The sequence below is a fragment of the Acipenser ruthenus genome, chromosome 20 (genome assembly GCF_902713425.1).
Source record: "Acipenser ruthenus chromosome 20, fAciRut3.2 maternal haplotype, whole genome shotgun sequence".
Taxonomy (NCBI): domain Eukaryota; kingdom Metazoa; phylum Chordata; class Actinopteri; order Acipenseriformes; family Acipenseridae; genus Acipenser; species Acipenser ruthenus.
The window spans coordinates 17,000,810-17,013,076 of NC_081208.1; the positions used below are offsets into that span (position 1 = coordinate 17,000,810).

Consider the following 12,267-nt stretch of genomic DNA (forward strand, 5'->3'; position numbering starts at 1 on the left):
GACCCCCCTTTCTTTTTCTTTCTTTCCATTACTGTCCTGCCACTGCATCATTCTTTCTTTTTAAAATCCAATCTCTTTCTGCGGTCATTACTAAGTCCCGCCCTTTCCTCTCCTCTCCACTCCTTCCCTCTCCTCCTTCTCCCGCTCCTCTCCTCCCTCTCCCTCTTCTCTCCTCTCTCATCTCTAGTCACTGCACTTGTCTCCTTTCAAGGTGGCCCCTCCCCCCTCTGGAATGGGGCGTCGCCCTGCGAGAGACAGGAAGCAGCAAGCCCCAGGTGATGAGGAGCCAGTCAGTGTGTCTGAGAGTGAGGTGGGCGGGGCCAGGGATGAGGAGGACAGCAGCGCAGCCAATCAGATCAATGAGGAGATGCAGAGGATGCTCAATCAGCTGTGAGTCTGCATGCACCAGGGCATCATGGGACATGTAGTTTGCAAGCACTGCTACAAAACGTCATGTAGCTACAAATGACACAAAACCAATTTGGGGTTTTCTAGATTTCACCCGTTTCAGATTTGATGTAGACAGACTAAAACCAGTTTCCAGACAGTGGGCTGCACTGCTATTTGTTTACCATACTACTATGTTCATATTGTATTTTAGTAGTATTATTTGCTGTAAACTATACTGTATTTAAATATTAAACCTTGCATTGTAACCCTATACTGCCCTTTAACATTATTATATAATATAGAAAGAGAGAATTGAAAAACTGCAAATAGCTCTATATCATAAGGAGCATTAGGATCCAACAGGATACTCATCAATCACTAGGAATAGTTAATGAAGAGGAAACGATAGCCGGGTAGAAATAGCCAGATAGACTGATAATGTTTAAGTTGGAAAGCTGCACAGTGACTTACAGGTGAGTGTTCTAAGAACCCTGTGACACAGACAGTTCTGAGTGGGAGTTCCATCCTAAAAGAAAGTTAGACATATGTTAGAGTGTTCTAAGAACCCTGTGACACGTATATATATATGAGAGAAAGAGAGAGACTTTGATTTAAAAAAAAAACCTTTATTCAATAAATTAAATGTATTACATTAATAAATAAAATTAAATTACATATTTATGTATATTCCTTTATATAAATACAGTGAAACTGTTTTTTTTAAATAAAATGAAACAAAAATTATAATTTGAATAATCACACAAACAACTGCAACTTCCCCCAATGCACACAGTCCCTCACTCACACACCAGCGCTGTTCAAACATCAAAAGATCACAGACAAAAGAACAGTATGTAAAATCAATCTTAATCCTGGCCTTTAACAGGAATCATATTAGCATCAGTTGAACCACAGTTCTTCAGCTTACTTTGTCCAAATATAGAATTAATTAAAAAGCATTTAAATCTTTCTTTCCTACTGTAAAGGTAATTAAAAATAAACTGTTTCTTTGTAAAAGTCACATTAAAAGTGTCCAGTAATTGTGCAATAAAAGCAAACAATAAATCAAGCCGTCTACAGTCAGCAAATAAGTGGAATACAGTCTCCTCCTCTCCACAGCTGTGGGGTCAACATGCTGAACATAACGCCCTGTAGCGATGATGCAGTACAGGATGCGCCACTGCAGATCCCCTGAACGCTTGGACAGGGGTGGTTTGTACAAAGTCCTGCATATCGGAACAGTATCATTAGCACAGTTCATATGGTCCAACCATTTAACATCAGGCAGAGTCCACAGGGCACTCACATGGCACACCTTCACACAAAGCTGGTGCAGTTGTTTTTTCTCAATAGAGTGTCAGTCCTGCACCATCTCCCCTCCAACTCCAGCAGGCGCAGGAGATTCACAAAACCAGGGCAGGCTGGCTCCTCTTCAACAGCACCACCTTCAGCCGCAGCCTGCCCCAGCACCTCTCTCACCTCTACTCAGGCGTTGAGTAGATTCGTATAGAACTCCGGGAGCCCAGAGGTGTCTATCCTGGACACATTCACCAGGAACAGATGCCAGTCCCATCCCAGCCCCCTCACACTGCGAAGGAAAGAGAAAGCAGTGTGACTCCAGCTCAACTGCTGAGAAAACAGCAGCCGTTGAGCCGCCTGCAGCCGGAAAGCAGCTACACAACTGTGAACATCGATCACCCCCTGGCCCCCCTCTCCCGGGGGTAGGTATAAAACAACAGGCAGGCAGGAAGCGAAGGGGGACGGGTTCCATTGCAGTCTCCAGACAGGAACGTGCTGCACTTCCCCCAGTTCACCTTCGCAGAAGAAGCTCTCTGGAAGACGTTCAAGCTGCCCTCTAATGCCGGCACATCAGACTGAGAAGTGATAAAAACATTTATATCATCGGCATAAGCAGACAGCCGGACTAGATAGAGGGGCACTTGGCACCAAGGGGACTTTCAGACCAGCCAGCTTGCTCTGGAGCCTACAAAGCAGAGGTTCAATAGACAGGGCATACAGCATCCCGGACAGTGAACAGCCCTGCCTAATCCCCCTCTGTACAAGGAAGGGACAGTTTAGACTTAGACTATTAATCTTTAAAACACAGTAAATTAATAAAAGAGATGAACTTTGGCCCAATGTTTTAAAAAAGTTACATGTTTTAAAAAGATACACATGGTCCGCTCTATCGAAAGCTTTTTCTTGATCTAGAGAAATAACCACCAGATCAAGATAAAGTCACTGGTTGATAAAATGTCTTGGATTAAAAATATAGTCAAAAATTGTCCTTCCTGGGATGCAATAAAAGACTGATCTCTGTATAGTAGTGGTTAGGGCTCTGGACTCTTGACCGGAGGGTCGTGGGTTCAATCCCTGGTAGGGGACAACGCTGCTGTACCCTTGAGCAAGGTACTTTACCTAGATTGCGCCAGTAAAAACCCAACTGTATAAATGGGTAATTGTATGTAAAAATAATGTGATATCTTGTAACAATTGTAAGTCGCCCTGGATAAGGGCGTCTGCTAAGAAATTAATAATAAAATAATAATATTACCGTTCCAATGCATTCCCTCATCCTGTTAGGGAATACTTTTGATAAGATTTTATAATCAGAGCAGAGAAGGGCAACAGGGCACCAATTCTTCAGTTCTTTTAAGTCACCACAGCTCTACGGCAACTCGGGCAACTCCTCTCTTAAACTTCCCTTAAAAACTCGGAAGCAATCACTGGCCATGTTTCTTCATAAAACTCCCCTTGCAGAACATCAATCCCAGGAGCCTTCCCTGTTGACAGCTGGTGCCTGCGGGCTTGCCTGTAAGCTGCCCAGAGCTTCGTTGTCCTCCGATGCTGTATCTCTGGGTTGGCTGCATGGCGGGCCTGCAGAGTGAAAAGAAGCGGTCAGCTGATGGCACATGCTTCGGAGGACACCACAATAGCTTTATTCATTCGTGAAGCTGATTTAATATTATTATAACCAACTTTTTCTCCAACTGCCAATAAACATTCCTCTACTGTTAGTGTCAGGGACACATTTAAAACCATGCCTGTGGCTCCCCGCAGAACTAGAGCTCATAGCAGCTCTATTCAATAAGCTATAAATCAATAAATAAAAAGGACAAATAGTAAATAAGTAAATAAATAAGATAGAACCCTAAAAGTTCCACTCGCACAAAACTCACTCCTTACTCTGTCCAACCCCCTCTCACAACCCACAATCCTCCATGAGAGAGAGAGAGAGAGAGAGAGAGAGCGAGAGAGAGAGAGAGCGAGAGAGCAAGAGAGAGAGAGAGCGAGAGAGAGAGCGAGAGAGGGAGAGAGCGAGAGAGGGAGAGAGAGCGAGAGAGAGTGAGAGAGGGAGAGAGCAAGAGAGGGAGAGAGCAAGAGAGAGCAAGAGAGAGAGCGAGAGAGAGAGCGAGAGAGGGAGAGAGAGCGAGAGAGAGTGAGAGAGGGAGAGAGAGAGAGAGAGAGCAACTTGGCTTGTGTAATATCACTGCTATTTAAATATACAGCAGCAGTCCGCATAACCACAATAATTGGGTCGGAGCCCTGTGAGGTTGTGAAACAGGATCTGTTCATTAGTGTATAACCCACAATAAAATACAATATTGATAAATGAAATGTAGATGGGCCTGAGTTCATTATAAAAACCGGGTTTCACTCACGAGTGTGAGGGAAAACAGAGCAGTGACTGAAAGAGCAGTGTTTTAATGAGCTGGACTCCATGGCTTTGTTTACATATTGTGTTGCTGCAAGAACTTTAAGTTCAACGTTTAGTTTCAGATCATTGTGGCTTCAATAGAGCTCTCAGAATCATGTCTAAACTCTAGCTGGTACACCGGAGTGTAACCATTAACCTGTCCCCCCTGCAACACTCTGCCTGCCCCCTAGTGGATGAGAGAAACACATCGGTGAGGAATACCATGTGGAACAAATTTGATACTCTGAGCATCCTGGCTAATAGTTTCACTCCAGTGTACCAGCTGTACTTGGAGGTTAGACATGATTCTGAGAGCACTACTGTGAGTGTGTTCCTATAACAAGGTCAGAAATTATTCTGAGAGCACCATTCCTCTGGTTTTATATACCTCTGGACCTGTTTCAGGAGGGAGTGTGATTTCGAAGATGACTGCAACAGCGTATCATATTATACTATATTGTATTGTATTGTACAGTACATCCTGTGTTTTATATTCCTCTGGTCCTGTTTCAGGAGGGAGTGTGATTTTGAGGATGACTGCGACAGCGTATTGTATTGTATTGTATTGTTTTGTATTGTACAGCCTGTGCTTTGTATTCCTCTGGTCCTGTTTCAGGAGGGAGTGTGATTTCGAGGATGACTGCGACAGCCTCACCTGGGAGGAGACTGAGGAGACGCTGCTGCTCTGGGAGGATTTCTCCGGCTACGCCATGGCAGCCGTCGAGGCGCAGGGAGAGGTGAGAGGGAGGATAGGAGAGGTGAGAGAGGAGAGGGGAGGGGTTTATATAACGCCTATCACACAGGGAGAGAGAGAGAGAGTGTCACACAAACATACACACTCATAGGGAGAGGATGGGGGGCGGGGCACACAGCACCTCACACAGGAAAAGAGAGTTTCACACACACATTACTGACAAGCTGGAAGCTATTTACATGGGTTCGCCATTGTGGCTCTGCTGTGGAGCCGTCATTCCTGCTCTAATCAATGGAGCAAGCAGAGCCAAAATGGCCAACATAGGATACAGTTTCACTATATATATATATATATATATATATATATATATATATATATATATATATATATATATATATATATATATATAAATTACACACACACACACACACATACACACACACAGTCGACTCCACTTATTTGCATATTAGATAATATTACATAAATCTGTTAATTCCATAGCATGCAGCTAGTCCCGTTGTTTGGTGCATCATTTTCTATGATTGTATGATACGGTTAAATGCATATCGGCTAAATGCATAATTCGCTTAATTGCATCAAGCTGCATGGTCCTGAAGTCCATTGTACATTGCATTTTAATTTGGATAACTGCATATTGCAAACAACACTCAAGCTGCTGCTTCATGAGGCAAATGCTTGTCAGTCTGATGACAAGTTGTTGATCAGCAATCGGCCGAATACCGTGCAGACTTCCATCAAATATTGTTTTGCTACATTGTAGTCACAAGATCTATAGTAAGGTGTGGAAGGGTGGTGGGCAATTTACTGACAAGGAGACAGTACTTTATTTGTAACACTGCTCAGGTGCACTGATTTATTTTGACCAGTAGAGGGCGTTGTTGTCCATGGCCTGGATACTGACAACAGTAACCAGAACCACAGTGTTTACCGATACAGGTACATAGGTACAGGCAAGTGCTCATAAATAATAATGAAAACCAAAGGCGAACAAAAAAGGGAAAATAAAACACAGTAATAAAACTACAAACAAAAGTGCTGCTTACGCAGTGCCCCCACTGCCGCTAAGCCGGTCAGAACGAGCCTCCGTCCTACGCTCAGTTACCCTCTATACACTGGGATGGCCGGAGTTCCCCGTACAACTAAGCACGTCCCCTCGGGTATGTGATTATTTCTGTTATTTATTTTCTCTTGCAGTAATATGCATGTGCCTGATAGTCAGTCCAGATCTCCCCTGTTACATAAGGTTACTGTACACACCTGTTTAACTTCTATGTTTTACTGTATTACAATAACTTAGTTTATGCCGACTGTTATATACTGTACATTATTTTACTTTTTCATAGCGTGTGTTGCCAGAGAATAGTGTTTGTTTGTATTGAGTGAATAACATATTTCAAGTTGGTTTATTTTTCTGAACTTGTATTGTGGGTTACTTGTTATAAGTTATTTGTAATAAAATATATAAAAATAACTTACAATGACTTAGTTAGCCGGCTGTTATATATACTATTTTACATTTCATATCATACGTTGCCAGAGAATGGTGTTGTTTGCATTGAGCGTATAATTTTCCTGAACTTGTTCAGTATTTTAAGTTACTTGTAATAGATAAGTTAGTTAAAAAGGTATGAGTAACGAATACATGTAGACCTGTTGTCATTGTATCCCATTGTATTCGCTCACTCTGGTTATGTGCATGACCTCACACCGTCCTGAGCCCATGCAATTATGCAGAGTCGACTGCATACACCACACACACACACACACACACACACACACACACACACAGATTACAGATAATTTAAAAACAGTAAACAGCTCTCTATCCAAGGAGAATCAGGATCCAACAAGATACTCATCAATCACAAAAATGATTTAATGAGGAAGAAAAGCGATTGATAAACTGAACGCTCACTGTTTCAATAACTGTATGTGATATGCATTTTGTTCAAACCTGATTTGAATATTACTGTGTATTTATTGTATTCCGTGCCTTCTCTTCAGCAGGAGGAGAACCTGGAGAAAGTGATCCGAGACACGGAGTCCATGTTCAAGTCTCGGGAGCTCGAGTACCAGGAGACCATCGGACAGATTGAGGTACGCGCAGTGCAGTCTCCGGCCAGCAGGGGGCAGGGCGGGGTGTGAGGTGGGAGGGTCCGGGGGGGGGGTGGGGGCTAGGAGAGCAGCATCCAAGACATGGAGGTAAGAGATTCAAACCAGTGTGAGGCAAAGCAGCGTCATCCTGCCTACCTGCCTGCCTGCAAGCCCCCCTCCCCTGTGCTGTGCAACTGTGAGGCCCGGCTCCTGTGTCACGTATAGGGGGTTCGGAGCCAAGATGGGTGACGGCTTTGTTTAATCTGGTAAAAGCAAACATAAACGAACACACTCTGAACCAGCCTGGTCAGTGCTGGGTCACACACACACACACACACTGAACCAGCCTGGTCAGTGCTGGGTCACACACACACACACACTGAACCAGCCTGGTCAGTGCTGGGTTGAGATGGAAAGTCTTTTGTTTTTATTTAGCAGACGCCTTTATCCAAGGCAACTTAAAGAGACTAGGGTGTGTGAACTATGCATCTGATGCAGAGTCACTTACAACTACGTCTCACCCGCTGGGTCACACACACACACACACACACTGAACCAGCCTGGTCAGTGCTGGACCAGCATGGTCAGTCCTGGGTCACACACACACACACACACACACACAGAGACACACTCACACACAGTTTCGACTCCCTGGGTGCTGCACAGTATTGATCTGCATCATGAAAGGTATCGCCAAAAACAAAACCTCATTCAGGCATTCCTTGTAGATGCTTCCTGGATAACTTCAGTTAGAGCTGCACAAACCCATTATTCTGCTTTTCTTAGACTGTGGAGAACAGCGATCCACACAAATCCAAGCAGCTGTTTCTTCACTTGTTTCACTTGGAATGGTACATTAGCCCGATCAACACCACATGACCCTCGCCTGATTGTCGGCACCTGATTTCTGCGGAGAGTTCTGGTTTGAGTGACGGGTCTGGATTGAGTGACGGGTCTGGTTTGATTGACAAGTATGTTTGATTGACAGCCTGCCTGCGTGTCTCTCCGTGTCTCTCAGCTGGAACTCGCCACTGCAAAGAACGACATGAACCGGCACCTGCACGAGTACATGGAGATGTGCAGCATGAAGAGGGGGCTGGACGTGCAGATGGAGACCTGCAGGAGACTCATCACACAGTCTGGAGACAGGTGAGGGGAGCCACGGAGCACACAGTCCAGGGGCAGGTGAGGGGAGAGACTGAGCACACAGTCCGGAGACAGGTGAGGGGTGCCACTGAGCACACAGTCCAGGGGCAGGTGAAGTGAGAGACTGAGCACACAGTCCAGAGACAGGTGAGGGGTGCCGCTGAGCACACAGTCCAGGGGCAGGTGAAGGAAGAGACTGAGCACACAGTCCGGAGACAGGTGAGGGGTGCCACTGAGCACACTGTCCAGGGGCAGGTGAGGGGAGAGACTGAGCACACAGTCCAGGGGCAGGTGAGGGGAGAGACTGAGCACACAGTCCAGAGACAGGTGAGGGGTGCCGCTGAGCACACAGTCCAGGGGCAGGTGAAGGGAGAGACTGAGCACACAGTCCAGGGACAGGTGAGGGGAGAGACTGAGCACACAGTCCAGGGGCAGGTGAGGGGAGAGACTGAGCACACAGTCCAGGGGCAGGTGAGGGGAGAGACTGAGCACACAGTCCAGAGACAGGTGAGGGGTGCCGCTGAGCACACAGTCCAGGGGCAGGTGAGGGGAGCCACTGAGCACACAGTCCAGGGGCAGGTGAGGGGAGAGACTGAGTACACAGTCCAGGGGCAGGTGAGGGGAGCCACTGAGCACACACTCCAGGGGGAGGTGAGGGGAGAGACTGAGCACACAGTCCAGGGGCAGGTGAGGGGAGAGACTGAGCACACAGTCCAGGGGCAGGTGAGGGGAGAGACTGAGCACACAGTCCAGGGGCAGGTGAGGGGAGAGAGGGGAGTGTGTCTGCATCTGTACATTAAAACATTAATAGAGATCCTGCTGGCCACACCAAATGATGGCCATATCTGTCATACATCTGTTTGTGTAACTCTCTCTCTCTCTCTCTCTCTCTCTCTCTCTCTCTCTCTCTCTCTCTCTCTCTCTCTCTCTCTCTCTCTCTCTCTCTCTCTCTCTCTCTCTCTCTCTCTCTCTCTCTCTCTCTCTCTCTCTCTCTCTCTCTCTCTCTCTCTCACAGGAAGTCCCCTACTCCATTCACAGACCCAGGGGCAAGCGAGGAGAGCGAGGATTCAGAGAAAGAGAGGAGAACACCCCCTGAAAACGAAGAGAAGAGATAGGAGAGAGAGGGGGGAATGAGGGAGAGGAGACAGAGGAGAGAGAAACAATCTCCCTCCCCAAGCAGTGAAGAGTGGGATGAAAGCGAGTGCTGGAAGAAAGAGAGGGGTGCAGGGAGAGAGGGGTGCGAGTAAGGAGCCGGAGAAGAAAGGATAGAGATATCAAACGGGGAAGAAGAGTAGGAGAGAAAACAGGACAGGGAAAGAGTGGGAAAGATTAAGAGGTCGGAAGGAGCTGTAATATTGTGTAAATATTTACTAACAATTGCAAGTAAACACTAGAAAAGAAAATCTAATCCAAATCTTATAAAGAGAACCAGATTTACTACAAACGTCAGCACCTGACTGAACACAACAAAGTATGGGGGGGGTGAAATGGGCACCATTTTGGCTCCAAAGCTGACTCTGCAGCGTATATAAACCATAGGGCACATGGAGCCAACATGGCTGACACAGGGCTGCAGTTTCACACCCCTTGTATAGTCTTTGTATGAGCTGTCAGTTATAACATGGCCCACATTAACAGGGGTTTGTCATGTCAGAATATTCTTTCAAATTTCTTCAAGTCTTTCATTATGAATTAGCTTAATTAAATGTATAATCAGCACAATGTTATCACAGTACAGTGGAAACTGTCTCATCCGGTTCAAATGTGAAAATCTTGTCTCTCGAAGGGAGTCGTTACACTCCATTATTAATGCATAATGCCCTGATGTTAATAAAGCAACTGCAATGTCAGGCACAGCAGTGCTGCATGTATACTGCATGTATATAAGAGCATCTGTGGAAATGACTGCAACACAAAACACTGCAGTACTTTTACAAAACAGCATTCCAAAACCAGTTCTTACTGTGCTTTCTCATTCTATCTGCAACGCAATCCACTGTGTCCTGCTAAGAGCTGAATGTACTGTTTTAGACCCACAATGAAACGTGCATTGATCAGTTTCCATCTGTACCACAAGCCAGAGGTCCATTGGTTAACAGAGGGTATGGGATCTTACAGTATCGGATACGACAGCTTCTACTGTATAAAGAAATCTCTCATGAGTAACATTGCATTGTGCAACTCTGATATGCTTCCCCACACCTCAGAAGCAGTATTTTTTGCTGCAGTAGTTAGTAAGCCTGTTGAATAATGCTGCAGCAGAAACATCAGCAGAAAATCTTACATGACAGACATGTATACGCAGTAAGAAATGAAATATTTTGAAGCTGTAGGTGATATGCTGGAAATAAGACTCCCAGTGCGTAGCAGTGTGATCCATTCCTATTGAGCTTGCTACCTGCACACTGGCTGATCAAGCTTGTATTATAACCTGGAGTGGGTGACACTGCTGTGCAACAGGAGTCCTATTGCAGTCCCTGTGATGTGATTATCGGAATAATATTTGTAGTTGATAAAGTGATTACTAGAAATGTCAAACTGCGTGTAGCTTGAATATGGCATAGCCACAGGTACAGGTAGGTACTTGTTGATGTGTAAATCCAATTTAAAAATCCTGTGCAGGGCTGTAGCTGTAAAGTCCTGCTACCATACAATACGTTTTACAAAACATGGGATTTGTATGATACGCAATCAGAGAAAATGAACCTAAAGGAGTGCCAAGGTCTTTCTTGCCTCTTATTAGCACTAGGAACATTATCACTGCCCTCACCTTTGAAAGGAGTGCTAGACATCTTTAAAAACCCATTCTCTTAGCTCTTATTAGCTTTATTAACATTAACACTGCCCACTTTTAAAGGAGTGCTAACCAATTTTCAAATCCATTCTCTTCTCCCAATAGCACTAGCAACATTATCCCTCGCTCCCCTTAAAGAAGTGCTAACCAAGGCTACATTTTAGTGACAATAAGAGGCGAGAACTCTTAGAATATAGGTTTTGCTAGTGGTATGTAATATTTAAATGTGCAAAGCTAAATATTGTGAATGCCTTAGCCATGAGTAAATAGTAAATGAGCTTAGGAAACTGGCGCCATTTTGGCTTCTATTCAGACCTGGCCTGTGTTAACAACAGAGACGTGGAGCCAAAATGGCAGACAACGGAATGCAGTTTCATAGATTGCTCTGTAAACATGAGAAGTCTGGATGTTTGGAAACTGAGGCCCATTTTGGATCTCGATCTTGTGTTACAGATAGGGGGATTAGAGCCAGTTTCACAGAGCAGAGGGATTGCTGCCTGACTGTATATTCAAATGCGCAAAGCTAGAGATAATGAATGCCGTCGCCACAAACACAAGTTGAAATACGTGTAGCTTCGAATCGCAGTAAAAGTACAACACTCTGTGTGTGTGTGTGTGTGTGTGCAAATAATAAAAATAAAAAAATACCTGTACAAATTGCAAATGTGTCAGACTATAAACTATGATATATAAAACTATGGATATTGCAACTTTAGGGGAAATGCTGGTGCACACTGTACAATATATAATAAAAGTGTGGCTACTGAAACTCAGGGGAGCTGTCTGAATCATTGCTGGAGCCACTCCTGTATCATATATAAGGTGTTTTATCAGAAGCAGATGCAGTGGTTGAAACATAAGAAGTGAAATATTAGGAAAATGGAGGGGATGTAAAGTACAGTATCTCATGAAAAGGGCTGAATGTCCACACGCCTGTAGCTAGAGCAGTGGAGCTTATTGTTCTGATTATATGTACAGGTAACAGTTTTGTAAAGCATGCATATGTATGTTCAAACCCACACACAGCAATATGTATCAGGGTTATTAAAGGAGTCCCAACCCATGCGTTAAAATCTAATTGTCTTCCTTCTTACTGCATTATTTTGCTGTACACCCTATTGACAGTGCTATGGCGGGTGAATCAGTCCTATGGGGTACACCCTATTGACAGTGCTATGGTGGGTGAATCAGTCCCATGGTGTACACCCTATTGACAGTGCTATGGCGGATGAATCAGTCCCATGGGGTACACCCTATTAACAGTGCTATGGCGGGTGAATCAGTCCCATGGTGTACACCCTATTGACAGTGCTATGGCGGGTGAATCAGTCCCATGGGGTACACCCTATTGACAGTGCTATGGCGGGTGAATCAGTCCCATGGTGTACAGTACACCCTATGACAAGCTGTGGTTCAGACACCGTAGTTTGC

At 44.9% G+C, this 12,267-nt stretch overlaps 1 protein-coding gene across 6 annotated transcripts in view; it reads left to right on the plus strand.

Annotated features, from left to right (window-relative positions):
• iffo1b (intermediate filament family orphan 1b) overlaps positions 1–11,914 on the plus strand; it is a 29,187-nt gene extending 17,273 nt beyond the window's left edge. The window contains exons 5-9 of one of the 6 annotated variants that reach the window (XM_034041943.3): positions 188–390; positions 4,704–4,845; positions 6,807–6,899; positions 7,915–8,045; positions 9,058–11,914. In XM_034041943.3, the coding sequence (XP_033897834.1) occupies positions 188–390; positions 4,704–4,845; positions 6,807–6,899; positions 7,915–8,045; positions 9,058–9,157 (669 nt within the window). In that variant the 3' untranslated portion in view covers positions 9,158–11,914. The remainder of the gene's footprint in view (positions 1–187; positions 391–4,703; positions 4,846–6,806; positions 6,900–7,914; positions 8,046–9,057) is intronic. The other 5 variants (XM_058994036.1, XM_034041945.3, XM_058994038.1 and 2 more) reach the window with 5 other exon arrangements.
• The last annotated feature ends 353 nt before the right edge of the window (positions 11,915–12,267 follow it).